We start from the raw sequence: 26,567 nt of genomic DNA on the forward strand, positions 1-26,567 counted from the left end.
AGAGAAAAAACCCAACAAACCAACTCAGTAACACTGTAAATGTTAGAGGTGGTACACCTTTACTTAATCTTGATGCAGCATTCATCAAGGAACCTGTTAGAAGTTAGGCCAGTGTTTCGGGACTATGCAAAGACTCCAATAAAAGTCAGGCATCACAAAAAGTGCAATTATGCTTCATGGCTACCAAAACGAGCATTAACTGAGAGGCAGGAGCATGGGGAAGCTGGCAGGGCTGAGGAGAATTGATTGAGGCAATGCAGACAAGGCCACCCGTGGCCAGAGGAGGTATGGCCGTGTCCCTCAGGATGCAGTGCTGGCTTTGATTGCTCATGCTCCTCATGCTATCTGATCATCAAAGGTTGCCAGACCATCACTGGGACAGGCTGTAGCAAGAGAATGGAAAATGCCAAAGGTATTTTTCATGGTATTTTTCCTTAGGTGAATGCAGGATGGACGTGATGGCTGGATTGGATCCACCCTGCAGGATGCACATCTTTCTCAGGCAACTGTTGCTGATGGCACAGTGAAACCAAGGTCATGCTTATACGATGCAGAAGTGATGACATTTCCGGGGTTTAATTAACTGCCAGGACAACTTGAGAGGAGTTCAATATGATCACACAATAAATGCACATAAATTAAGAGTATGGATTTGTGCTGCTCACAGGTAGAAGCTAAGTCCCAATCCTATCAGGTAGCTGTTTTCCTTAGACCTGTCTTTTAATACTTCAAAGTATAAAATTGATTCTCCTCATGACAAAACCACTCATGGAGCTCATCTAAAGCCCAACATAACTACTGACATAAACAGATTAAAGTAAAGAACAATGTAGAAGCAACAAATATTAGTCCAGTCATGTAATGTGCAGGAAATCAAGAGGGCCAAGGGAACATCTCCTGATTGCACAAGTAAACTCAACACTTTTTGTTGTAGCCAGTCATTTTAAACTCAGTGCTCCTACTATGATCTCTGGGGTCTAGAGGGCATGGAGGAGGCCTAGGGAAGCTTGGGTGCACTGGCCCTTGCATTAGCACCGTCTGGGGCATGGTTACATGGTTCCCTTCTCTCCCTTCACATTCCCTATCACATGAGGTGATCTTCACCCCTGGGAAGAATAATAAGTTTGACTCAGCTGGGTCCGGCACATGTTCGCTGTGACATTACCCTGCACGGGGGTATTTAGTGCTCATGTTGGAGCTTCAGATCTCTTGCTTGATTGCTGAGCCTTGCCTCCCACGGTGGAAACTCAGGCTGCTTGCAACCTTCGTTTAAATATATGTTATATTGTTTCAGGTGTCCAAAGTTTTATTTTACTTCTCTAGTAAATATCTTCAGCTCCTAAACGAGAACTTTGGGAAAACTTCTCCCACAATGCAACTTAAAAATCACCCTGCAGAGACCTTACGTTCCTCAGCTTAAATCCAGCCTTCAGTGTGCCTTGAGTTATGAGGCTGTCCAGACCACTAATAGAGGAGCAGGGGAATTTACACCAAAAGGAAAAAACAAGCCAACAATAAAAATAACCATTTATCTCTTCTTCCTCCCCAGTGTCTTACTCAAAAGGTCACTGTGTTCTTTCATGGAAGCAAAGCTCTATAATGTGAGTTTAGACACTTTAGGCTAAGCCCCAGAGTTCTTACTCACTTTCCCCCGAGTAACTTTGGCGGATTTTTAGTTTGAATTTTTTTCCTTGGATAAGATCTAAGAAATAACCAGTCTCCAGAACGGAGCTGTAAGTCAGAGAAAAGCCAGGTCAGTGGGGCACGTGCTACAGGGCTCCCCACTTAACTCTGCGTGACTCACAGCACAGTGCTAGGAAAGAAACAAGCTCCTAGCCTCCCTTTCCTCCTATTTTGCAGGTGAAGTTTGCTTACAGCAGCCTCAGCTCAGTGGACTGAAAATGCAGGTTACAGAAGGGTATATCTAGCTCTGTGCAGTCTTACACAAGGGCTGAACAGACAGGTTCCCCCTGTGCAGAAAGCAAACTCCTGCCCATGTCATCATGGCACCATGTTTTACCAAGGAGCAGGTCTAACACCATCTAGAAATAAGTACAGCTGTTTGGAAAGAGTGGGACGTGCATTGCTTCGCAAAAGTTTCCCCTTGCACAGCTTCTGTAGAAACCCCACTGTCCTGTAAAGGTGTCATTGTATAGGACATCTACTGCTTTTGTTCTCATTTCAGGGAGGTCTGGCCCCAAATCTCTCCCTAAGATTATTCTGCAGAAAGGATGAAGCATTTTACAGAGTTCAGTTTGGCCCAAAAGTTATTTGGGATTGCCTGGAATTTTGGAAACTGCAGCTCCCACAGCTCAGGGTCCCTGGCTGCAGTGACATTGTGCAGGTTTCCTGCTGCCTTCCCAAGTTCTGCTGCTAAAAAAATAATACCCCATGCTTCCCTTGCACTTCCAAATCATACAGCATGTTTTGTCAATGTCCACCATTGTTTAAAGCCCCTCTGGGCTCCTGCTGGGGACATTATTTCTCTCCAAATTTTATAGGCAGTGGGGGATTCTTCCTGATTTTAAAGAGGGCTCCCATGGATCATGAATAATCTGTGACATTACTAACACAAGCCTTATCCAGTTGTCTTGTAACTCACAGAAGGGCTCACATCTGAAAATCCAACTGGCAGTCTGAGCATCCGCGGGCATTTTGAAATGCTCTGAATCCAAAAGAGGAGAGTTGGCAGGTCACTCCAAGAAACCACTGTGCACACAGCAGTTCCAATATGCTTATTGGAAAATAATGTGTTTCTGAAAGTTTGCTGAACATCTGCTTGTCCTTAGTCCTCAAAGGCCGTACTTCATCTGTGGTAACTCGGGCCAGCCCATCTCTTCTTGACTAATAGTACATAGCACACAGCAAGCTGCCCAGTTGGATGCAAAGACAGATAAGTGAGGGAGGGCATTGTCACACCTTGCCTGGAGCTGGAGCCAATGTCCTGTGGGGCTGTGGGCACAAGGCAGCTCCCCTGGTCAGGCAGACCTTTCTAGGCTTGTTCTTCCAATATGTTCTCTGTGTACCCCAGGTGGTATCTTCCTTTGGGGTGTCCACCTAACTTGCTCCGTTATCCCAGGGATATACAGCCATTTCCCTGTGGAGGACAGGCTGAGCTGGCTTCCACCTGGGCACCCTGAAGCAATCAGTAGCAGATCAAGCATCTCTCTGCAGAGGCCAAGCTACTCTCTGCCATGCTTGTATCACAAAGGCATAGGAGACACACTTTATGTTTATCAGCTGTGTCTGTACGTCATCTAATGTCTCCCCTTTTTCCTTTTTAAACACGGAAGGGAAAAGAGATACCTTATTTAACTCCATAACAAAATAGTTTATATAAATAGTTTACAAAACAACTGGGTGCAGATTATCAGAAAGGTGGATACAAAGAAAGGGCCTTCAAGTCCAACGGAACAAAAGTTTCACCTGTAATGAACGTGCACACACACAAGCATATATAGATACACAACATATCTACCTGAAACTGATTAATGAACCAAAAGATGAATTGTAAAATGGGTAAATAAAAAGCTGGAGATTTACTGAATTAGAATCCAGCGTATGTATTAAAAATTAGTCAATGTATTTATCAGTAACTACGAAACCTTTTTTTTTTTTTTTTGCCTGCATTAAGCCTTAATAACAGCATTTCTTTCTCTGCCACTCTTGAATACATTGATCTGAAGGATTGGGGTAGATCATAGGGCAAGAGTTTGAGGATTTTACTCCTCCTTTTGCCACTGATTGATTGTGTTAACAACCAAGGCAAGACAGAACTCTGCTACATTTCACAGTTTCCCTTTTGCAAGTGGGATAATATTTCTTACAAGTTTTGTATAGCAGTTTGGATCTTGGGGAGAAATGCTCTATGTTATTATTTTAGGCCCTGCTTCAGGAAAACACGTATATTTAAATCCTGCTGCTTTAATGGGTCAAAAGCACCTACTTTAGGCTACGCTCATATTGATGTGGTCTTTCTGAAAAAGCTGCCCTAAAACTTCTAATTAGTTTTATTAAAAATGTAACCCATTGAAGCTTATTTAAAAGCTAATTTCTAAAAGAGAAAAGTAGTGAGTTAGTTGCAGCTCAGCATATTGGAGCGTACCTTTCGTGCTTTATTCAGATGAAAGAATCACGCAGGGGTACCCATGCCTTTTTGATTAGATGCACACAGCAAACTTTAGGTCCCCTTCAAAGATCCTTGGGCCGTGTGAAGCCAGGAGCAACTCCACATTGTCATCAGAAAACAAAAACCAAACTCTTTTTCTCAGAGCCTGACTCCTTTGCCCAGCTCCCCCCTCCCATATTTGTATATATTTCGAGAGGAGAGTCAGGCTTAGTTTGTTCATAAACTGCAGTTCCTGGGCGGACCCCACGCACAGCTGGGCTTTAGCGGCTGGATCCGCCTTCCCGGCAAGCCTGGTTGGGAGCCTCGCAAACTCGGGGCTCCGGGCTTGACAGCAGAATCGCAGGAGACTGGCTCCACCGAAGGAAGATGAATTGGTCAAAGCCGTGAAACCGGGTTTCTTGTTGCTAGTGGGATCCAGAAATGGGTTACCGAAGGAGTCTGAGTCTGCTTCCCTTACTGCTGCTCTCCTTTTGTGAGTAGAAAAATGTTTCTGGTTAGGCAATGTTAAGCAACATACTCTGAGAAGTCATTTATTTTTCCTTCCTCCAGCAAAACAGCTAATCTTTGATTTCTCCCCTGACAGCAATTAGCCAGAGGATTGGAAATAGCTGAAAGTTTAGTAGAATACGCTGCTGCAACTGCATCAGCTGTGTATTGCTCTTATGGCGAAGGGCGAGCGATCTCTTGGTGGAAAGTGCTGCGTGCTCGCTTGGAGCAGCTCGCAGATGTCAGTGTTTACAGTGCAAAAATATATATAGGTCAGCATTACTTGTTGGAAGTTTTTATTTTATTGTGGGAGATTAAAAGCAACTGAAGTGCACCGCTGAACGATCTGGCTTCGACAGTGTCCAGATGTGGTGAAGTTTGCAGCTTAGAACTTTTATCAGACCTGGTTTATGCGCAGAATTAATCGAACTATTAAAGAAGGGAAGAAGTGGGGAGAGGGGGAGGAGAAGTGTCTTTGCAACAACATCTGGTTATTCGGCAAACCTTTCCAGCACTTACGTAAAGATTTCTTTGTAATAAGTGCCCTGTTTCAGTTTTGATAGCACTTCTTCAGTACCGTAGATAAAACCCTCCAGCAGCACTTGAAAATGTGCCCATCCGTGGTTTAACTTTTCTTGTTTATATCTTGATGATTGTTTCATAACAGGGAATGGATTTGTGTATAAATGAGTGTTATATACACATCTCCTAAGTATGTGTGTGTGTCTTTCTGTATATACAGAGCCTATGTATGTGTATACAGGCATATATCCCTATATAGTGTATATTTATATATTTGCATGGACACTGACACTTTTTAAAGTGAACTCTGACCAACACAGACCTGTTCCCCTTGCCATAGAAATTTCAAGGCAACTAGAATTGCTTTTTTTTCTCCAAGCAATGAAGTAGGAGGATTACAACACCAGTATTTTTGCATCCAAATGAAATAACTGGGGGCAGGGATCTGTATCTGTATTCACTTTATGTGGGTCCCCCTATCTACAAGAACAGGGAATAAAAGAATGATCGGTGAGTAGTTTGTGTGTAGGCAAACACAACCCTGGGGGCAACTGTTGAAGCAGAGAGAACCAGATGGGGAGAATTAGGACACAAACTCTGGTTAATTTTTAAAAAAAGTTATGGAGATATATAGTATTCATTATTGTAGATAATACCCAAAAGTATGGTTTGAAATGTAGGATACTATACCGATAACATCCTGCTAACTTAATTGCAGTTGGAGCAGGAATTACTACAAGGTATTGTTTAAAGCACAGTCCTGGGTTGTTTTTGGTAAAAAAGAAGACCACTAATTATCCTTCAGATATACCTAATTTTGGAGTTATTTAACTTATGGTTTCCTTTTTCTGAAAGGCAAGGTTTTAATCTGAAAGAAGCCAAACCAAAACATATCATGATTACTAAGTTCATCTGAAAGGTTATGTGAGTGATATGATGACAAAATTTGCCTCTGCATGGGAAAAAAAAAATAAGGCAAGGCTTGCTCTCTGTGATTCAGCTCATCAGTGATAGATGTTTTCTAAGACTACATCCACTTCCCTTGCATTTAGTGATAAGATTGACCCTACAGTCATGTTGAGACAGTAGAAATACCCTGGGAGCCCACTTTGCATTGACATTAAAAAAGAAGGGAACAGCAAGTTCCCCAAAGAGACAGAATATACACATTCAGCTGTTCTTCAAGCAACAAACCGTACCAGCCTCTCTTTTAAGAGTGACAGTGCTAGCCTGGTGACAGCAGCGAAGTTGCTTCTCTTAGCACAGAAATTTAAGACTCGCCATAGAGAACATGGCTCAGATTCCAGCTGAGCATCTTTAGGAACTTTGCTGCTCTCCCTAAGAGTTTACACCAGGGCAGCAGAGACCCCAGTCTGTGCTCCATGCTGCCTGTCTCTATGCCTTGGATCACCAACATGCTGAAGTGGCCATCACACAGCACCTCTGACCACTTTTGTCCATACATGATGGAATAAAGGGCTGTAGTCTGACAGACCACCGTATTTCCCTAATTCTCCCCGGCCAGCCCCAGCAAGGCTTCAAAATATCCACCCTTAAACTCCTCCCTGGTGGCAGTGGCTGCTGGAGGGCAGCATTTTTGCATGACTTTCTCAGCAGAAGGTGCAGACAGGAGCTGTAGTTGCACTGCTGCTAGCACAAACCCTCACACAGGTGAGCAGAGAATCCTTCCAAGGCAGTCCTGGACTTACCTGGCCCGGGACAAAAAAAATACAAGGATCATTCAGAACTGGAAAACTGTCTTACAATGTAGGGGACTGAAGGCTCAGTTTGGCCAGGAGGGAGCTGGAAGGTGAGTGAGCCTTCTACAGCCGGGTCCCAGGGAGGTGCTTTCTGGCAGAGGGCTTCCTCTTCTATGGAGCAGTGGAAAAACAAGATGTACACACTGGAAGCTAAAATGGGGTGCATTTGTGTTAGAGCACAAGACAGTAAAGTTGATCCAGCAAGTAATTGCTCAGGCTGGGGACGTGGTAGATTTTTGTTGCTCAAAGCCTTCAAGACTACAAGACTATCTGCTTGGAACTATAACCTGTACAGAAGCTACAGACTTGATATCAGGATTACTGTATTGTGCACATGGAAACACTCTGGCCTTAAAGTTAAGAATTAGGAGTTTTTCTGCCCTGTTTTGTATCAGTATTGGGAAAGTCTCCCTTGTGCTCCATCTGTTAGGAACAGGACTCACATCTGGACAAGCAGGCATGGGGCTGAACACAGTCTCATCTCACAGAGAGGATAACAAAGCACCACAACCCTCTGACCTGTGGAGGCAACCTCAAGAGTGTGAGCTAAGTGTCACTGGTGCGACGACAGCTCTCAGGGCGTGAAGAACCCCAGCAGAGTGTCTTTGGGCATCCAACCTCCAAAAGAGGAGAAGAAACTTAAAGTCTGCCAAGGCACATAGGACTTCCATGGCAGAGCGAGCTGCAAGAGAAAGAAGATTTTTGAAATGAGGGGAAGTTGCAGGTCTGCTGCCCCAAGTCTAGATCTCCCAGTTTCTGGGATTTGGGTCTGATTCCCCATAACTCAGTCTCCTGTTAAAATGCTGATCCACTAAAATATCCTAACATTTTTGCCTAGTCTCCTGGGGTCCCTTTGTCATGGTCCCTCATGGAACTTTGATGGCTCCACAGAGAGTGCATTTGAGGGTTATCTCCTGGTAGATGGTGGCTCTCTGAAGCCATATGCTCTTTCCTGCCTACACAAACTGTTCCCCCAGTGAGCCTCTTCAGCTAAATATATAGAGTGTATATAATTCATAAATCAGGACAGGGAGCTCCAGGGCTGTCAGAAAAACATCTCTGGCTTTTGATCTGCCCAAGAAATCTCTGACCTATCCCAGGCTCCTTAGGCAGCTTGTTCAAGAAGTTGGCTTCCTATTTCTGAGATCAGCAGAGCTAAAACCAGGGGTCATAGTGCCACCAAAATGCCAGCCCACTCCTTTGAGCAGAGGAGCTGTTAGAATTGCACCCCAACACTAATGTGTGCACAATTCAGGAACACGGGCTCAAATGTGAGCTGTGAGGGGATGGGGGAAGAAGCAGGGCAAAGGAGGAGTCACCCTCCATTTCACAGGCAAATACATCCTTTTGCAGAAAGGGGCTTTGCAGGTCCAAGGCTGAGCCCGGGCAGCTGAGCAAACCTCTTCTCCCAGTCTATGCAGCATGTGGAAGTGGGTGCTGCCTACCCCAGGACACAGGACTGCAGGGTTGGTTGTTACAATCCTTCTCAAGTAGCACTATGTTATGCTTTCGTGTTGATTTAAGCCAGCCAAAACACCAAGGAAGAAATTATTCCCTCAAAACAAACCAGGCTGCAAGGGCCCCACATTGGCTGGGTGTAAGTAGCTGGGTTGGGAGCAGGCAGAGCATCCCACTGCCTGAAGGAGAAACTTGTGTGTCCTACCATGAGGCTAAATAAGAACAAAGCTGGGATAAATTCTCCAGTTAGGAAGTGAAAGGGAAAAACACAAGAAAAACCCTGACAATGCAGAACTGGAGTCCTCTGCAGTGTTGCAAGTGGCAAGAAACTGAGCAAGGAAAGCAATGTATTATTTTGAATTCAGCTTTACACTTCTCCAAACCCAATACTACTGTTTCAGTCTGGTGTAACTTAGATTAACTGAAGGTTAAGAAGACTGGCAGCGTACAGCTATGTCAGATTTATGAAAACTGGCATTTCCTCTCCCCTAGCACCTCCAGCTTTTCTCAGACTTGAGACAGGCTGGTCATCATTAAAGCTGCTCAAATCTGTGTTTTGGTGGGGGGCTTTGTGGAGGAAAGTCCTTTTTGAAATATAATTCCACAACCCCAAAAAAACTCCCAAACAAATAAACCCACAAACCAATAGTAAAACTTATGCTTACTGGTGTTTTACTGGTGTTATCACTATTTAATAATGGTCACAAAGACATTTTTGTGTACCAGTAGTAAATAAATTCAGCCAGCTGCAATCATGATACTTGTTACTCCCATTAGAGATGGAGTTCTGGACAGTTGTATCCCACATATTCCCTGAATATGCAGAAAGCAAACACTGGCATTAAAAACAGGTGACTGGGGGCTTTTGTTCTGAGAAAATATTCAGCTCTACTGCCTGTACTCCATGGCTTTGTATTGTTCGGTGTTTTGCTCTGTCGAGTTTATTTCCTCAGGACATTGTTTTCCTCTCCCCTTAGTGATAACTCTTTGCAATAACATTTGCTTTCTGCCGGGCTCCACAGTGTTACAACTTGCCATAAACTAATGAACTCTCCCATAGATTGTCGTGTTTTCAAGGAAGTGCAACATCTGATCTTTTTATTAAAAAAAACAGTCCCACCAAGGAGACAAAATCAGCAGCTCCCACACACTTTGCTCTTTCACATCCCATGTTTAGAGCTGTGTGCCAAGTGAAAGCCTCGTGCTGGAAGGGGCCTCCACGCAGAGGGGAGATAACACCACTGATGGCTGGCTGCCCTATCAAACCTGGGGATTACAGCTACATTATCTCTGTGCTGGACCCCAACTGTGGGATAACATTTCCTTAGGGATCTTCAAGGGGAAGTGAAGGGATGGCTGAAAGCTGTCTTGGCCCTGCTTGCACGCACATCCCTGAATTCAGAGTCAACTGTCGTGATCCTGCCTCTGGAAAGGATCTGTAGCGTCCATCAGAGTCTTATTTCTTCTTCATCAGTTGGTTCATCTTTTTACTACGGTCCATGTAGGGTTGAAACTCTCCTGCCAGCTGCTGGTAACTGTCAAAATTTTAGGAGAAGTGGGAGTGCCTGCTTATCGTGCAATCCCCTCTGCAGCCCATGCTCCCACCAATTACACCGCTCCAGGACTTACCCTTTCATGGAGCTGTTCCACTGCAGTGTTTTCCTTCCCATTGATAAGCCAGGAACATGCCTGACAAACGACAGCTGATTTATACTACAGCAAATGCATCCTGGCGTTGGGGTAATTAATGTGTCCAGCTGTGCACTGCAGCCCGCCAGTCTGCGCTGGACGGGGGCTGCCGCCCGTGTGAACTCCAGCAGACCAAGGACATGCCTCAACTCAGGGCTACCCGTGACTACACAGGGTTATTTGGATTCAAGACTAAAACTTTTTTTTTTTTTTAAAGTACCTTTTCAGCATTTGCACTGTGTGATGAGAAGCTGTCGTGGGGACCTGATGTGCAGTTCCAGCGGTGGCAGCTGCCCAGTGTCACTTTGCAAAGCCCTGTGTTCCAGTTCCACCCCTGCCACTCTCAAAGCAAGCAACAACTCTCAAAGTGGTTGAAGCAACATCATACTGGACATGCTCTGCCTGTGGGAAGATGTCTTATCTTGCCACGCTGGGGATGGAAATGTTCCCTTTAGCTCTATATCATTTACTCTCCACTGGATCCAAAACTCCAGTCCTTCTAAATAAGTAGATGTCCAAAGAAAACTGTGCCCAGCAGCTTCCATGCTGGCTCCAGAATCAGTTCTAATGAGGCCTGAAGGTTTCTGAAAGAAATGCCAGCCTGCCTTCATTCAGCCTGCAAAGAGCTGTTGTCCTGCCCTTGCAGCATATGATGGCACGTCCTCTGGCCATGCCTGGGAACTGGGGAGTCCAGAACCATCACACACACCCTAATGTGTGCCCTGCACACAAAGCAGTACAGATGAGTTTGTACCAGCAATGGGAACTAGCACAACCATGACAGCCAGCAAACAGGGCTGGTTTATTACCATGGTCTGTGGTCCAGGCAGGGCTGAGCCCTGAAAAATCCCCTGAGAGCTAACACTGACTGATATGGCTCCAATATCTGAGTCTCTCCTAATCTTTTCAGTTCCTCCAGCACCCCTGTGAAGATGTTCACTCTGTGAATAACACTTATATCTTTGCATCTGGGAGGCCCAGAGACATCTGCTGAAGTTCCTGGCTATTAAGAGGGGCCTTTTCCCTAGATCAGCAATGCAAAACCCTGGGATTTTGATACTGATCCCTTCTCACTTCAGCCATCCCAAAACAGAAGGCTTGACTGTGTCCTGCATTGCTATAGTGCACCATGCACCCCATCAGAAAGATGCTATTGCCAATGTGAATTCATGCTGTGTCCAGCACTGAAAATCCAGAGAAGAATTTCTCTTCTTTTCCTGCAAAATCCTGTCTCAGACCCCTTCCTGGAAACAGTTTTTGAGAGTGCCATGACTGCAAGTGCTTCTGATGTCTTTACAACTAACACTGGTATAGCTATTTCTTTAGAAAGATCCATTGCTGTTTTCAGGTGGATTTTTTAATACAATGCTGTCCATGGAGAATGAACGCCTGTATCCCCAATGAGTGTTTGACAGAGCAGGTTGCCAGTCAACACAGCTGGGACACAATGAGGAACATCTGTTTGATGCTGCTTGATAAAACTTCCTGCCTGGGAGACTCTAAGTATCATCATCCAGCTTGGAAGAAATGGAATCAGTTGCTGTCTTGCTGTGTAAAGCATTTTTTTCCATACTAGATCTGTCCCAAAATTAGCCCCAACCAGTCCATGATAGCAAACAAGACCCTTCTTCTTACAATGGGAAGTGACACACAGAGCCATAAGCTTGAGAAGTTGAATGAATCATCCTTCTTCAAATAGACCCAGGGTACAAGCATCCACAGAAATAAGACCAATGGATCCCCTGGGAGGTCAGTTCCTGCCACGTCTTTAATATGTCAAAAGGCACTCGATGGAAGAAAATGGTCGCAGATGTTCCCACCAGAGGCAGAGGCCGTTCGCTTGGGGGTGCGATCTCAGCACATGTTTACTGTGGGTTTGTATCTTTACCCTGTGCTCACCTGCTGTAAAACAGCGTCACAAGCCTCTGAGCTTTCCTTTCACCCTCACCAGGGCTATCAGCTCTGCAACAGGCTGTAGCCTGGGAGGCAGTTCTGGGGCAGAAGTGCTGTTCAGCAATATTCAGACTCACCATGTTTCAGGAGGTGTCCAGAGGCAGGATGCTGAGTTGAAAAGGCAGTGCACTATGCAAAATGATGAGATCTTGGAGCAGAAGGTGGTGAATAGAGAAGCCACTCTTCATCATTTCCTCCATGTTGGAGGAGCAGCTTTGCCCCCTGTACCTCATCCCCTCCAGCTGTCAGCTCTCTCTGGAGCTGTGCTGCAGCTCTGCCCACTGGCTAGGACTTGTGGGAATCTTCTCCTTCTCCTGCAAGTGGGATCTCTTGAGAGGCATCACGAAGACAAGAAAGCTCCTGTTACTCTTATGTGCAGAGTAAAAGCACTTCGGGCTCTGTCAACAGAGACATACCTGAAAATTTTTTTCCATACCTGAAAAAAATTCCTTTCCAAACCCCTGCTCCTTCTGCCCTCCTGCCATAGCTCTCTTCTGCTTTAGAAAATGGAAAATGTTCGAGTTGAATTCAACCCTATTGTGCAGTGCTTTTTAGTAGGTTACAACACAAACTCTTTAAAAGATATTTTCAATAGATCAAGAAAGGCATGAAAGAGAAGAACACACTGTCTATTTACACGCTAAATGTGGGACACTTATGAGAAGGGAAAAAGTATTTTGTGTCTGTAATCCAGGCTAGCCTCAAGTTCAAGTTCCCTCTGACAGCACAAATTACTTAATTACTGTTAGATCCAATCTAAATGAGGGCAAAACTCAACTCTACATAATAATTTTAGCAGACATAAAGAACTGGCAGTGCTGGTACAAGTTGATGACAGCACATAGATGGAAAATTAACAGAGCATCCCTGCCCCAGCAGCTTGTCACAGAGTCCCTTGCAAGCCCCACTTGATCTGATTCCTTGGGAATCAAAGTGATATAAATGCAAAAAAATACAAACTAGTCAATCACGAAAAGTCCAACCCAGACATGAAGAGCAGCTCCGGTCTAACATCTCTTTGTGGGCTCATCAAAGACCTTCTAGCAGATGGCAAACCGAACGTGTGCCAGGAATTTCAAACACTCCTCAGGAAGTTCATCTAAATCATCAGTAAACCATTTGCACTTAAAACAGAGTGAACTCCATTGCCCAAATGTGACCCAGATAATGTTTCTGATGTGTTTACCTATTTGGACGATATCTTTAAATTTCAATTCCATCTATTCACAGAGATCCAGGATTCCTGCAGAGCTTGAAAAATGTACACAAAACTGAATTCCAGAGCATAATATGATGATAATGGCAAAAAAAACCTGACTGCCATGCAATAGTTTTACTTGAGTTTGTAGGTTAGATAGAGCTATGTCTGCTACCTACTTGCAGCTCATGTGCTTTTTCTCCTTGGTCATTGCTGCAGCTTTTTAAGTGTAAAAAGGGGTACTCCTCTTTGCAACATCTTCCTGAGAATGAGCTGCAGAAGCTGCAGTTAAAGGGATATAAGATAGACTCTTGGTACCTCTGCAGAAACAAGAGCAACAAAAATGATGGCAACAGCAGTGTGGAGTTGGTTGACTCTTACCTTCTGCCATTCACCTCCCAGTCCTGAAAGTGCTCTAAAATACTCAGCAATTTCTGCAGCAACTTGTGACAAGATGAGCTCAAACCAGCTGCATGTGACCAGGCTGTGACTCCTTCTCCCAAGCAGTGTGGGAGGTGGGAAAAGGGACTTATTTTTAAGAGAAGAATTTAGTCAAAACTGGATCACTGCAAAGTGCTCTTCAGAGGGCTCAAATCTCAGGGCCCTCTGAAAACATGGCATGCAAATCCACCAGTATCAGAAGGCACTTTCCATAGGGGATGTGGCAGCTTAACCCTCTGCAGACCCCACTGGCAGCCCATACCCACCATGCCATGACATATGCTAATGCATTGCTTCACCCTGCAAAGCCTCAGGCAAGCAGAGGTGCCGGCAGAGCTGCTAAAACTACTTATGAACTGCTGAAACTCAGCATTTCCCCACCTCCTCAGACCCTGAATAAATTGCTTTCCATCTGACAAGGAGAAATGGCATGTTCCCATCACACACTGTCTGGGCTGGTGGGAGTTGCTGAGGCCATGGGGCTGTGAAGTGACCCTGGTGCAGGTGACCACACGGGACTGCCTGAATACATGGGCTGACCCCTGGCTGTGGGTTTTTTTCCTCCCAGACCTAAACTTGTTCTGGCTGTGCTGCTGGCTTGGCTTGCTCTCTCAAGGCTTTTCCAATACAACACGTAGGTAGAAAGGACAGAAAAAGATAGGAAAAATAAAGGGATGGGGTCATAGGTGCAATGAGGGGGACTTGTTGCCAGCTGAGGTCTTGGGTTGCACCTTCAGGCACAGGATGGCTGTGAAATTTGGATTGTGTCATAGCTCCTCACATCTGACTTGCCGAATGCCTGATGGGATAAGCACAGTTATTACTGGGCAAACTCACAACTGCTTTTGTCTGCCAGGGAAGTTTGTGCCTGGTGTGGTAGTGGCTCTGGAGGTAACAGCCACAATTACACAGCGACCCACAACAGCCAATGCACACTCGGCACTGAGGGTGTGAAAAGCCCACTGTTAAGCTGCTGTCCTGTGCAGTGTGAGGGACTCCTGTGCTAACCTCCTGTCCTGTGCTAAACTTCAACCCTCCCTTGAGCCACCTTTTTAAGGCAGGATGCAGAGCATCCCTGCTCATCTACCAAAGAAGTAAACTAGTCTCTAGAACAGTGGACAAACCCCTAACTTCCCTGTTTGCTTTGGGACAACTTTGTTCATCTAGAGAGTCAGCAAAAGGCTGACACCCATATGGAACTGTGAACTTGCACTTTCATGGCTGTCTCATCCTGCCCTTTCACAACCATCATCTGATGCTGGATCATGGCTTTGTGCCACTTTCATGTTCAAATTGCAGCCCAGCAAGTGGCACGTGTTCCATGTGGCAAGTGTTCCATGATCCACCAGCCCAGCCAGGTCTGATACAGCAATTCACCTTAATTGGACTTAGCTCCTTGCCCAGGTGAAGCAGGTGCTTGGCTGCCATAGGGGCTTACTGAAAAATAATGCAAATAACACACAACCAGGAAACCCCCAGCCACCAACTTTATATTGATGTTTCAGTGAAGTGTGTTGGTGAAATGGATCCAGAAATACACAAAATTTTCAGGCATTGCTGAATGTTTCAGACACTGACGAACAACAAATGAAATAGTGCAAGGCCACTACTGTTTTAGGCATTCCACGTTCCCCCATCCTCAGCTCAACATCTCTGGGTGCAAACTAGTGTTAATGGGAAGGATATTGCCCATAAAACCAGAAAGAAAGGGCTCCCAGGAAAGCTTGAGTTCAGAGTCTAATGGGGTATAATTTTTGCCTCACCTGATACTTCCAAAGCTCAGCAAGGGAGAACATCTTCCTGGCCATGTTGGGCTGGGTCTTTCTGGGCTTCAGGACCTCAGGACTTCCCGTGTTTTTCAAACTTTAATGCCAGACTTTCTTTGGTGAATAATTTTCACATTTGAAGGAGTTACCCAACTAAAAGACAAGCAATAGGCAATAGTAACATGTTTCAAGGGGCAGCAGAAATCCACAAAGTTGCTTTAAAAATGTTTACGTAAAATAAGCTTCATCTTAATAATTTTTGCTTGTAACACACTGTTGTGTTCTGTGTGCAATTTTTCCATAACTCTGTTCTAATGGGTTGCATGAGAGCCTGGATGCAAAGTAGCCATGAGGAGATGGGGAAGATCCTCCAGGAATTACTTTGCATGTGGAAATGGATTTCAGTTCAGCCACTTCAGAGCAATTTTTTGTTTACTTTCCACTGACATGAAATCAGCCACGATTGCATCGCATGCGGGATTGGTTAGCCAGTTACATAATGCTTAATAAATCCAAGAGAAATAATATAAAACACATCACCCAGTCTGGGAAGTGGAACAGTATCTCAGTCAGTGTCACTAACCCGCCCGGGCCTGGCATCGTTGAAGCATCTGAACCAGCGCTGGGGGGGTGCAGGGTTGTGCTGTTGCATGATAGATGTGATTAGGAAAAATGCTTGCGGCATGTGTAGGAGCCTTGAAGACAGACAGATTGCGTGGGCAGACTGTGTGTGATGGTGAGGGTCTATCAAAAAGCAGAGGCCACACTCCCGCAGGGAGGGCAGCTCACCCCGTCCCGCAGGGCAAGGCAGGCACGTGCTCGCCCAGCTCCAGCTGTATCTGCTGCTCATGTAAGGTATTACCTCACTCTAATAATTTTCCTCTGAGTACTTCATAAAATCATAACGACCCTGTAAACAGAGAGAGCAAGATTAGGTGATTAATTATTTACCACAGATTATTTCTGCAGTGGCATGTGGAAGAGAGAGAACATTTCACTGGTGGTCCCAGGGGAGTGAGAGGGAAGGGAGGCGACCCAGGTCAGGGTTGCCAGGCTAAACACAAAACTGTGGTGCCCACTTGCACCTGAAAAATGGGGTGTGCAGGAAGACTACAGGTACCTCAGGGTCTGCAGTGCCAGCGCCCTGGCTCTCCCAGGAAAGCTGTCCAGCCCATGGGTGTTTCTCTCCAACCACAATCCACTGCTCTGCACAGAGCAGTTTTTGGCCTCCTTTCCCACATTTCCCTGCCTTCTCTGCTCCCCCGCTTTGCCTCTAGTCCCAGAGGAGACCTGCTGATGTCTTCACCCACGCTGTGGCTAACTTCCAGCAGAGGAAAAGCTAGGGATGAAGGGGTTAATTACTACAGGCACAGCACAAGCCAAGCCTGTAAGTGACTCCCTATTGCTATTTCGAAAAAAGGCTGCCTGGAAAGGGAAAGGAAAAAAAAAAAGAAAGAGAGGTTTACTTTACAGCCATCATTATTTCATCTGCAGAGTTTATACAATGGAAAATAAAAGCCAGGCTACGCGAAGTCGAATCATTTCTGTTTCATTAATGGTATGGAAATCGTTTTGTTTTTATAGGGGAAAAACAAATGTGAACTTGATGTGTGTGTGTGTGTGTGCGCGCGCGCACATGCAGCTCCCTTCATTGCAAAGGGCAGAGCAGTGAAATCCAGAAATAAAAAATGACTCAGAGGCCGTAGGATCTATGAGTCAGTTGAGCTGCTGTTGTTTTTAAACACAAGTAAGAGCACGGTATGGCAAATAATTGCCCCTGCAGCCTCCCCACCGCAGCTGTCCAGCCCAGCACAGCCACCCTGGGGCAGTGTGCTGCTCCCTGCCAGCACCCAGCTGGACACCAGCTGGACCTGGGCTCAGCACCCCTAGAACCCCGGGATCCAGGCAAGGGCCCTAAGGGATGGAGCAGGGGCTGTCCCCGAAGGAGCAGCATTGGGGATCAGAAAGTGAAATCTGGGAAGGAAACTTGAGATCTTGTCAGGTGGATGGAGGAGACAAGTGACTCTATGGGAGGACAGAGGAGCCCTGTCATTGCCCACAGGCGCAGACATCAACTGACCGAAATCAAAGGGAAACTGCTCCGACCAAATTCTCCCTGCCAAGTGCCAGGAATCACCTCGCTGGCCCCTGGCACTCCAGCTTGCCTGGATGCTGCCAGCTTTGTTGAGGTGCAGCCCTGCGATATGTCTCTATGAAATGTCCTAACACCCCAAAAGCAGAGTCATTGTGCTGACACATAGAAAACTTGTGAAATGGACCCAAGAAATGTCAGAGATTACCAAAGCAGAAGTATGGACAATAATCTGCAGAGCTCATCTCTCCCCGGGGTGAAGTTAGATCATGATGTAATTTCAGCATCTGAAGGAGATTGGAGGAGCCTGCTTGGTACGATCCCTACCCAATTTACTTTGTAATGGGACTAAGCAGTATTTGCTAAACACTTAATTTAAAGGGATATTCTCACAAAGGAAAAATAAGTGGTGGAATAAGTCAGTTACCAGCCTGTTTGAAGAAGGTCCAAGCGAACCAGAAATGTATACTGCATGTCTTCCTGGCACTGGGAAGCACTGATGTCTAATGCAATCAAAATCAGTCCTCTTTTATTCACCAAGAAACATTTCTGGCTTATTCCTTGCTCCATACTGTACTCTGCCAAGTACAGTATTTATAATGCAGGGAGATGTGGGACCACATACCTGAGGGCAGAGCCTGGTCCTCTTATCCGAAGGCAGCCTGTGTACTGCTGGGTTTCCTGGCAGAGCCGGTGGCTTGTGCCTTGCAAAGGCAGAAAATAGGATAATAAGTTTTTTCAGCTCCATTTGGTCTGCTCTATCTCTCCTACGAAGATAAAGAGTAAAACACATGGCTGGAGAAGAACAGCCCAATACTAAAAACGTCTTTGGTTCAGCAGCGGAAAGTAGCACCAGACCCCACCACTGGAGAACAGAAGTATGCTGGAGGAAGCCAAGCTGCTTCCGAAATAAAAGTACAGCATTTTGAGGTCTGGTTCTGGGGAGATTCTGCAGCACAGCAGGATGCCACAACAAGACCAGGTGCTTTCCAACAGCTGAAGCTGGACCTGACTGCAAGAAATATGGGACCTCTGATAAATGGTCATGCTGGGCAACTGCAATGGGAGCTTCTGACCCTGTATTGGATCTCCTGCCAATAAGGACATAGGCATTACCCTGATGCCCAGCCATGGCACTGGGTATTGCTTCATGGAGGAGGCAACTTCGTGGAGGAGTAATGTGCTGATGGAGAACACCAAGGACCTGGTGCTCTCACATGGGTCAGCGAGAGAGCAGAGCCCATCAGCTCTGCTGTTGGTTTAGTATTAAAAACAAAATACTGCATTTATAAAAGGGAAGGAATTTGTTTGTTCTCATAATAATTTTATGAGAGGCTCTGTTATTGTGTAGTTGTGTCATTACCCGTGGATGAAAGCCCAAGGTAAAGCCTAATCCTAAACTTGGCGGCAGACAAAGGACTCACCACTGATCCCAGGCTCACCAAGGTGGGAAAGCAGGTCCCAGCACAGGCTGGATTTCCATCAGGACACCTACTCAGATGTTTCCAGGAGCAATATGTCTGCAGGGTCAAGGTGGAAGTGCTCCCTAGTCCTGCATTTTCGTGTGTTGCTGGTTAGAGAAAGCTGCAGATCACCTCACCTAATCTCTGTGGCCTTAGTCTCTCCAAGTGCAAAGCCTGGGGATTACAGGTTAACTGACCTGCATGGAAAACATGATGCAGAGAGCTCCCGGAGCCACCACAGTAACAGCAAGCTGGGCAGCCCTCTGTGACTGCTGAATTAGTGTCAGCCCCACTCCGGGGTACTTGGAGATACACACGAAAGAGGGGCTACGTAGAGCATTTATGACTTGAAAATTATCAATTTTTCTTTGTCATTGAGAAATACAAGCAATGTAAGGGTAATTATCATGGTAAGACAGAGCATAATCTGAAAGTTGTATAATGGAGGTCCTGGGTGGCAGAGGCCTTAGTCCCCTTCCACCTTGGGAAGGGGAAAGCTGGGGATCTCACACCAAGCACCTTTCCTTAAGCCTGTATAGTGTTTAGGTGTTCTGAAAAAGCATGTCAGGGAGAATACGTGAGAACTGAAAGTGTTCATTGCCTGCACATGCCATTGCTTGGGCTACAGAGCACTTTCTTCTGTGCTATAACAAATGCACTGTGCCTGCACCTCCATGCACCCCAGGCTTGCTCCTTAGTGATTTCCTCTCCGTGGGGACTGCAGCGTGCAGAAAGCTGGAGCCAGAGTTGGGTGGTGGATGACCTACCTGCTCTCTGGGAATGCACTGGTAGAGAGGGGCTCACAAAAGCCCCCTGCTATATTGTTACAGCTGCAGTAAGAGCAGCTGAGCCCCTGGCAAATGAGCAAAGAGCTCATCTGTTGGGGGCTGACTACTTCTGTGGCTGCAGTATGGGACCGGTATGAAATTCCCTTGGAGAGCTGTTTTCAATGACTCTTTTATGGGGAAAGAGGATGGGTTATTGACTACAGCAGTGGTGCTTCAATGGGCTTTGCAGGTGGCCAAGTAGAGAGTGTGGGCAATGAGAGGCGGGAGAGCTTCCCCGACACGCATGAAAAAATATCCTGGTGTCCTTGGGTGGTGGTATCACCCCCACTGCTCTTGCAAGAGAGACACAGGCACTTCTGGCATCATTTTTTCTTTATTTCTTGACTTGAAAATCATCTCATATGCTCTCAGTAACCTCTCTGGGGTCCCAGTTATAGATACCAGAAGATTTGATCCCGCTGTCATGCACAGGAGAACAAGCCTTCCTATTGATGGTAAGCCAAGCTCGCTGTGAGCCCACCTATCGGTGACTTCAAACCATCTTTCCAACTGGTGTTCCACAGTAACTTTGACTAACTGTACTATTTATTGGCTCACATCACATCCTTATGGCTTCAATTTATTTTTGGAAAACTCAACCCACATTTAATTAGTTTATAGTTTGTTCCAAGTTTTGCTTATCCAGAATTTTTTTTTTTTTAGCTTTTTTTTTCTTGAAGTTTGTATTTTGATGTTTAGCATTTGCCTTGGCAACATCTGGAACCCGTTTATGGAAGTGTATTGTTACTTTTACTGCTCGTGCAGCTTTATTAAATCATCTGACTATTAATATTGAAAGTGTTCATCTGGGTCTAATCAGGGCCAAGATGAGTGATGTGGCAGTTAAATTGTACCTACGAGCTAATGGTTCAAGGACACAAAGTCCTGAAGAAGCTTGTAGTGGGCTTTGTGCTCTTCTTTTAACTTCCTAGGAGAAGAATGAAGGGGGGGGCAAGAAAAAAAGAGATATTCCTGCTCTGACCTTTCTTGCAGAGCAGATAACAGAATCACAGCCTGAGCTAGTTTAGAACAATTTGTCTCCAAAGAATTTTGTCCGGTTACCACTATATTTCTGGATCTCATTTCCATATTTAACTCTTTCATCTGCCCTGGCTTCTCTGCTGCACAGCGCAGGCAACTGCCAAGTCAAGATCGCCACCAGACACAGCAGTACAACATTGGCGTTTTGCTCTGAGATCTCGAGTAAACCCTTGACATAAATAAGTAAATAACGTATCTGGTAGGTATAAATACATAAATAACAAACCTCATCCTGTACCAGCAGCATCCACAATCTGGATTTGTCCTTTTGCTGCTCCTCTGCAGGGCCCCCAGTTATCCCTGGGTGATGTTGCTGAGCCCACAGTCCTGCACAAGCCTGCTGCAAGCACAGCACGAGCCGTGGCATGGATGGGTTGAGCTGAAGGGGTGAAAGAAGAACTAAGGCAGCGGCACCAGTAGAGCATAGACCTGGCTGTGATAGGACTTGGGTTTGGGAGGGGGAAACCAATTTACCTTCAATTCCTTTTTCCCATGTAGAAACACCAACAGAGTTTGTAGGGCGTAGTGGCTGCCGCTGTAGGTTGAGAGCTGCACACAAATGCTTGGGATTGATTTCTATCCCACCCCCAAAACTCTCATGCTCCAGAGGAGTTTTGCCTGGGATTCTGCAAACTTTGCCCTGGCAGAGTGAAGTGGGGAGTTGAGGGCAGTTCATGCTGGCTGCAAGTGCTTCAAATCCCAGCCGAAGCCATGGTTTTGGTAGCTAACCCTTGGATGGATGCGAGGCATTGGATCTGTTGAGATCACCCACAAAATCACAAGGCACTTCACCAGGGCCAGAGAAGCCCCCTGGATAGGGGGTGCTGAACAAGAGGTTGTGGGCAATATCTTCACCCACTCTGCTCTCAGCTCCCCTACCACCTGGCACAACACAAACCCTGCTGAGCTGCACTTTAAGCCTGGCATGGGTCACTTAAACCAAAATTTCCTCCTTCCAGCCTTTAGATGTAACAGGCTTTTCCGCTACAGCCAGGTTTCCCCTCTGCCATTAACCTTGGCCCTACGTACGAGGCCACAGGAGCTTGTAAATGGTTTATTTCTGTGCGGGAGCCTTCCAGCAGCTCTTTATGAGGGTCGCAGGGAGGGGGGTCTGGGCCGTTGAGGGAAGCAGAGCAGGCACATGAGATGCTGTCAGAGCAGGCTGTGCACTCTGGATTTGGGGAGAAGAGTTGTTAGAAACCCCTTTTTGCTATTGAGACAGTATTAAAGAGGGTCCTTAGGCTTGGCCATGGACCACAGGCAGGTGACAGATGTGACTACCAAGGACACAGGAGGTCCTGCAGGTTGCTCACAGACCTGGGGGTGCCCGTGGGTGTGTTCCTGGATCAACAGGGCCCTGCTTGCAAGGGCCGAGGCTTCACAAGCCACAGTCAGGGATTTTGCAATTTGTTTCTTCTTCATACTAACAGCTGGTGATGGAAAACCCTGTGATGGCTGTTGCAGTACAGTGAGCCATGACTGGCTTTTCCATAGGGGCTGGGAGCACCCAGCAGTGCTGGGTGCACTGGGGACATGGCAGCCAGAGAAACACGCCCCCATGGATGGCCCAAACCTTCAAAAAATTAGCTACTGTAGTTCAGGTTCATACCTGAACAATTTGGAGTGTATATATTTAAGTAAAAAAAGTATAAATATACATTTCTACATAAGCCACTTAGTGGCTTGTTTGGCTTTTTTTTTTTTAAGGACATTTAGCAGCCTTAAAACAGGAAGTTTAAATTTAGCTGGGATTTATCCCTTAACCAAGCATGGTTCATGTGCCCTTTCTATAAAAATAGAGATAATGTTATGCCTGTGAGATACAGGCAGAGCAGCTCCCCACAGGCAGCAGTTATTCCTACTGCTGCAGCAGATCCATGGCTCTAGGGACAGGAGAGCATCTGATGCTGGGATAGGGCAGAGCGGGCAATGGAGCCCTGGAAGGAGCAGCTCCTGTTGCCCCAGAGCTTGGAAAGTCTCAGCCCATCATTTCTTGCAAAAACACAGATGCTCGGGGTGGCAAACACGCTTCTCAGGTGGCAAACACACCTCCCAGCTTGGGCTCATTGAACAGACAGAGGGAGGACGAGGAGACAGCAGGAGAGAAGGGAGCTATCCCAGACTGGCCATGCCTCCCTCCCCAGCACCTCTCCTCCTGCCGGGAGGGGAATAAATGAAGTCTTCAGGCATGCAGAGAGCCGGGGATGTCCCTTTTTGAACACTGCATGTGCTCAGGATGAGGGGAAATGCCAATCTGAGCCTAGGTTGTAGAGGAAGAAGTAAATTTCCCCTTGATGATAAAGGGTACAGGAAACGCAGAGGGAAAATGCGGCTCTCTGTGGCTTCCCAGGCTCTGCAAAGCTCCTGTTCAGTGGGACCTGCCTCTGCACCGACAGCATCCCCCCATCTCCTCTAGGCTTTGGCGTAATACAGAACACATTTGACTGAGCAGTGGAGCAAAATTGCTCCAACCAAAATAGATTGGATATTAGGAAGACATTTTTCATGGAGAGAGTAATCAGACATTGGAATGGGCTGCCCAGGGAGGTGGGGGATTCACCGTCCCTGGAGGTTTTAAGATGAGACTGGATGTGGCACTTAGGGCCATGGTCTAGTAACCACAGCAATGTTGGGTCAAGGGTTGGACTTGATGATCTTGGAGGTCTTTTCCAACCCGATTGATTCTATTCTATGATTCTAAAATGAAAGCTTAAAAAAAGTGCACGGAGAAATAGGGTCAGTTCAGACTCCTTCTCCACTGTTTGTGTGAATTACTGAAAGTGCCCCACTCTGGGCCAGCACGGCCCCACTCACCCTCTGCCCCCTCTCTGCCCCTGCAGCCTGCAGTGCCAGCGCTCGCCGCAGCCTGAAGACCAACCTGTGCAAGTGGTGCGACTCCACTTCTCCTGCCTGTGAGGAGAAGGTGTGCTACAGCAACTGCAACCTCAACTCCTACTGTGAGGACCCCTACGAGATCTGTGTGGCCATATGGTGAGAGGAAACGCCCATTGTCAAGGGGAGATGTGGGGGAAGAAGGGGTTCGCTGGGTGGGAGCTCATGGAAATGCACATGCATGTGCCCCTGTGCTTGGATTATTGCCCACTGAACTAATTCAGGGCTTTCTCTTCCTCTTTCTTTGACTCCACTATAATTAAAGTTACAATTCACTGTAAAAAAACTATTTGGTCTGTCCTATAATTAGTACCAGTTTATTTTCTAAATAAATTAAGCATTTAAGTACCCGACACAAGGAGTGGCAAGTTTGCTGTGGGATCTCTAAAGCCCCGTAAACCTCTGAATTTAGCTTTATGAGCTGAACCCAAGGGCAAACCAGCAACTCTGACCTCCAAGTCTACGATGTCCTCCTGCATCAGGCTGGTAAAACCTTGGTTCACATGCAGGGGTGCAGCTGAGGTCTGTCCCCATCCAGCACATGGATATCTGAGCTGACACCAAACTGGAGTTTAACACACTGGGTTTAACCCACCTCCTTCCTATCCCCTGGAAAAACCCTTTTCTGCTCCTGCGGGAGGTGCCTGGAAAGGAAACGCAATCTTGCATTTCAGGCCGAGCACGCACTGCATGGTTTGGCCCGGAAGAGTGCCTCCCTCAGCTTTCTGGTCCTCATGAGCAAAACTAAAAAAACACCCATTTTGGGTCTGCCCAGAGTGATTTTCCTCTTCTTTCCCTTTTAATTTGGCTGCCAAAGTGAAAGCCAGCCAAGCACTTATCGCTAGGCTTTATCTCAACCTGCTAATTAGCGTGAATGCTGAACGCCAGCTTTCAGTAGGAGTTTGCCTCAAGATAATTGTTGCATTATGGACTTTTAAAAAAGCAAAACACAACAAGAAACCCAAACAAACAAACAACAAAATCCACCCCCTGCCTCAAATTCCCCTACACATATGGAGCAGCCACCTTAAATCCTGGGTAGGCAATCCAACATCTCCATGGGTTTTCCCATGGACAGCCCACAGGAAAAAGCAGCATGAATCCCCACACCGGGAAAGCAGCCCCACTGCACTGGGTGGAACTGCACCCTGCATCATATATCAGATGGAGTGAGGCAGCTACAGAGTCACAAATATCCTGCCTACCCCTCCCAGTGTCTCCCATCCCTTTCTAAGGTCCACCCATTGAATAAGATCCCTGCAGACAGGACTCACCTCCAAGCCAGCCTTGCTGCTCCTTGCTCACTTGCAGAGGCATATTTGGATCATCTGAACTTGTCCTGTGTAGGGATTGCAGTCACAGCAGCAGCTTTGCCTCCATGCTCTTGAGCAATGTACTCACATCCTCCAGGTGCCCAAACTTGGCAGTCCATAGAGAAGGACTAGGGCTCTTCAGCTGGAAGAGCACCCTCCTAGGGCTCTTCAGCTGGAAGTTCCTCTGTCAAATTACCTGGTAGCTCCAAGAAAACATGGGGAGCACTGAAATCAGTGACCTTCATCAGGGAGAGAGTGACAAATTTAGGTTCTTTCCCTGGCTTTTATATATGACTTCCCAGCTGACATCAGAGATATTGTGAAACCTCTCCATACCTTCACCCTCTCACTTTGCATGGGCAAGTCAGAAAGCAGAAGCTGTCCCTGAAAAAGTAATTAATGGTTGTAATTTCCTTTGAACTCCCCCAAGAGTAGCTGCACTGCTCTCCAGCCACCCATAGCCCATGGAGGACCAGTCATTCCCCATCACTGCCTTGGAAACATGAAAAGTGCTATGTTACTCTGCCTCCTCTGGGGAAGGCTCCAATGGAAGAGGATGTCCTGTGTATTATCTGTGGCACAATTCCCCTTTTACTAATACCAGCCCACACCTCTCCACTGCACAGGGGAAATTTGGGCAGCAGAGACCCCCAGCCTCTGCTGAGGCACAGGTGTTGTGACTTGTATTGCAGCAGAGGTGACATACAAAGTCATGTATGATGGTCCTGTGGGACCATCATTTTGGTGAGTTTCCTTAGGACCGTACAGCCCCAAAACCTGCTGGTCTAGCAGCTGGTGTTAGTAAAAGGGGAGTTTTGCCCCAGAAAATGCACAGGGCACTCATCCTTAGCATTGGCCCTACCTGATCCAAGATGCAATTATGAACTGGTGAATTATCTACTGGAAACAATCAGAGTCTCTGGCTCTCATCCTACTATTCGTGTGTGCCAAACGTTTCTCTTTTCAGCAAAGAGACAAATGGCTTTAGCACAAGCCGTCCAAAAGCATGTGTAATTAGAATTACACCAGAGCTGCTGCAAACAAGTCATTCCCTATGCAGCTTAAAACAAATTATCTCAGAACCAGGTTTAAGGTGACAGGCAGGTGACACAAAGGCTGAGCTGCCAGACTAATGCTGTGTCGGTTCATTTGTAACACGCAGGAGACAGGACAATGAGAGCATCAGGATCAGCACACTCTGCCACAACCCCCACCGCCCCATCGAGAACCTCATGGTCCCCAACTACAACACCTCTCGCTGCATCATGGCCCCCCAGCCCAGCGAGGACGGGGTCATGTACATCTGCGGCTGCGTGGATGAGCAGGAGTGCAACGACAAACTCATCTTTGAAAACCACACCAACGGTGAGTGCTTTCGTTCGTGATATTTACGGGGGGAGCAGCACCCACTGCCAATGAGGAATCACTTGTATTTCCAGCAGAGTGGGAGATGCAATGGCAGAAGGGGCTCTTTCAGCACCTTCTTTGAGCTCCCTGTATAAAAGCCAGTTAAAATCTGTACCCCATTACTGAGCCT

At 46.5% G+C, this 26,567-nt stretch overlaps 1 protein-coding gene across 2 annotated transcripts in view; it reads left to right on the forward strand.

Moving 5' to 3' along the window:
* The first annotated feature begins 4,044 nt into the window (after nucleotides 1–4,044).
* LOC135417386 (TGF-beta receptor type-2-like) overlaps nucleotides 4,045–26,567 on the forward strand; it is a 35,855-nt gene continuing 13,332 nt past the window's right edge. Inside the window, exons 1-3 of one of the 2 annotated variants that reach the window (XM_064661468.1) lie at nucleotides 4,045–4,601; nucleotides 23,666–23,816; nucleotides 26,193–26,395. In XM_064661468.1, coding sequence (XP_064517538.1) covers nucleotides 4,550–4,601; nucleotides 23,666–23,816; nucleotides 26,193–26,395 — 406 coding nt within the window. In that variant the 5' untranslated portion in view covers nucleotides 4,045–4,549. The remainder of the gene's footprint in view (nucleotides 4,602–23,665; nucleotides 23,817–26,192; nucleotides 26,396–26,567) is intronic. The other variant, XM_064661467.1, reaches the window with a different exon arrangement.

This window comes from Pseudopipra pipra, chromosome 7 (genome assembly GCF_036250125.1).
Source record: "Pseudopipra pipra isolate bDixPip1 chromosome 7, bDixPip1.hap1, whole genome shotgun sequence".
Taxonomy (NCBI): Eukaryota; Metazoa; Chordata; class Aves; order Passeriformes; family Pipridae; genus Pseudopipra; species Pseudopipra pipra.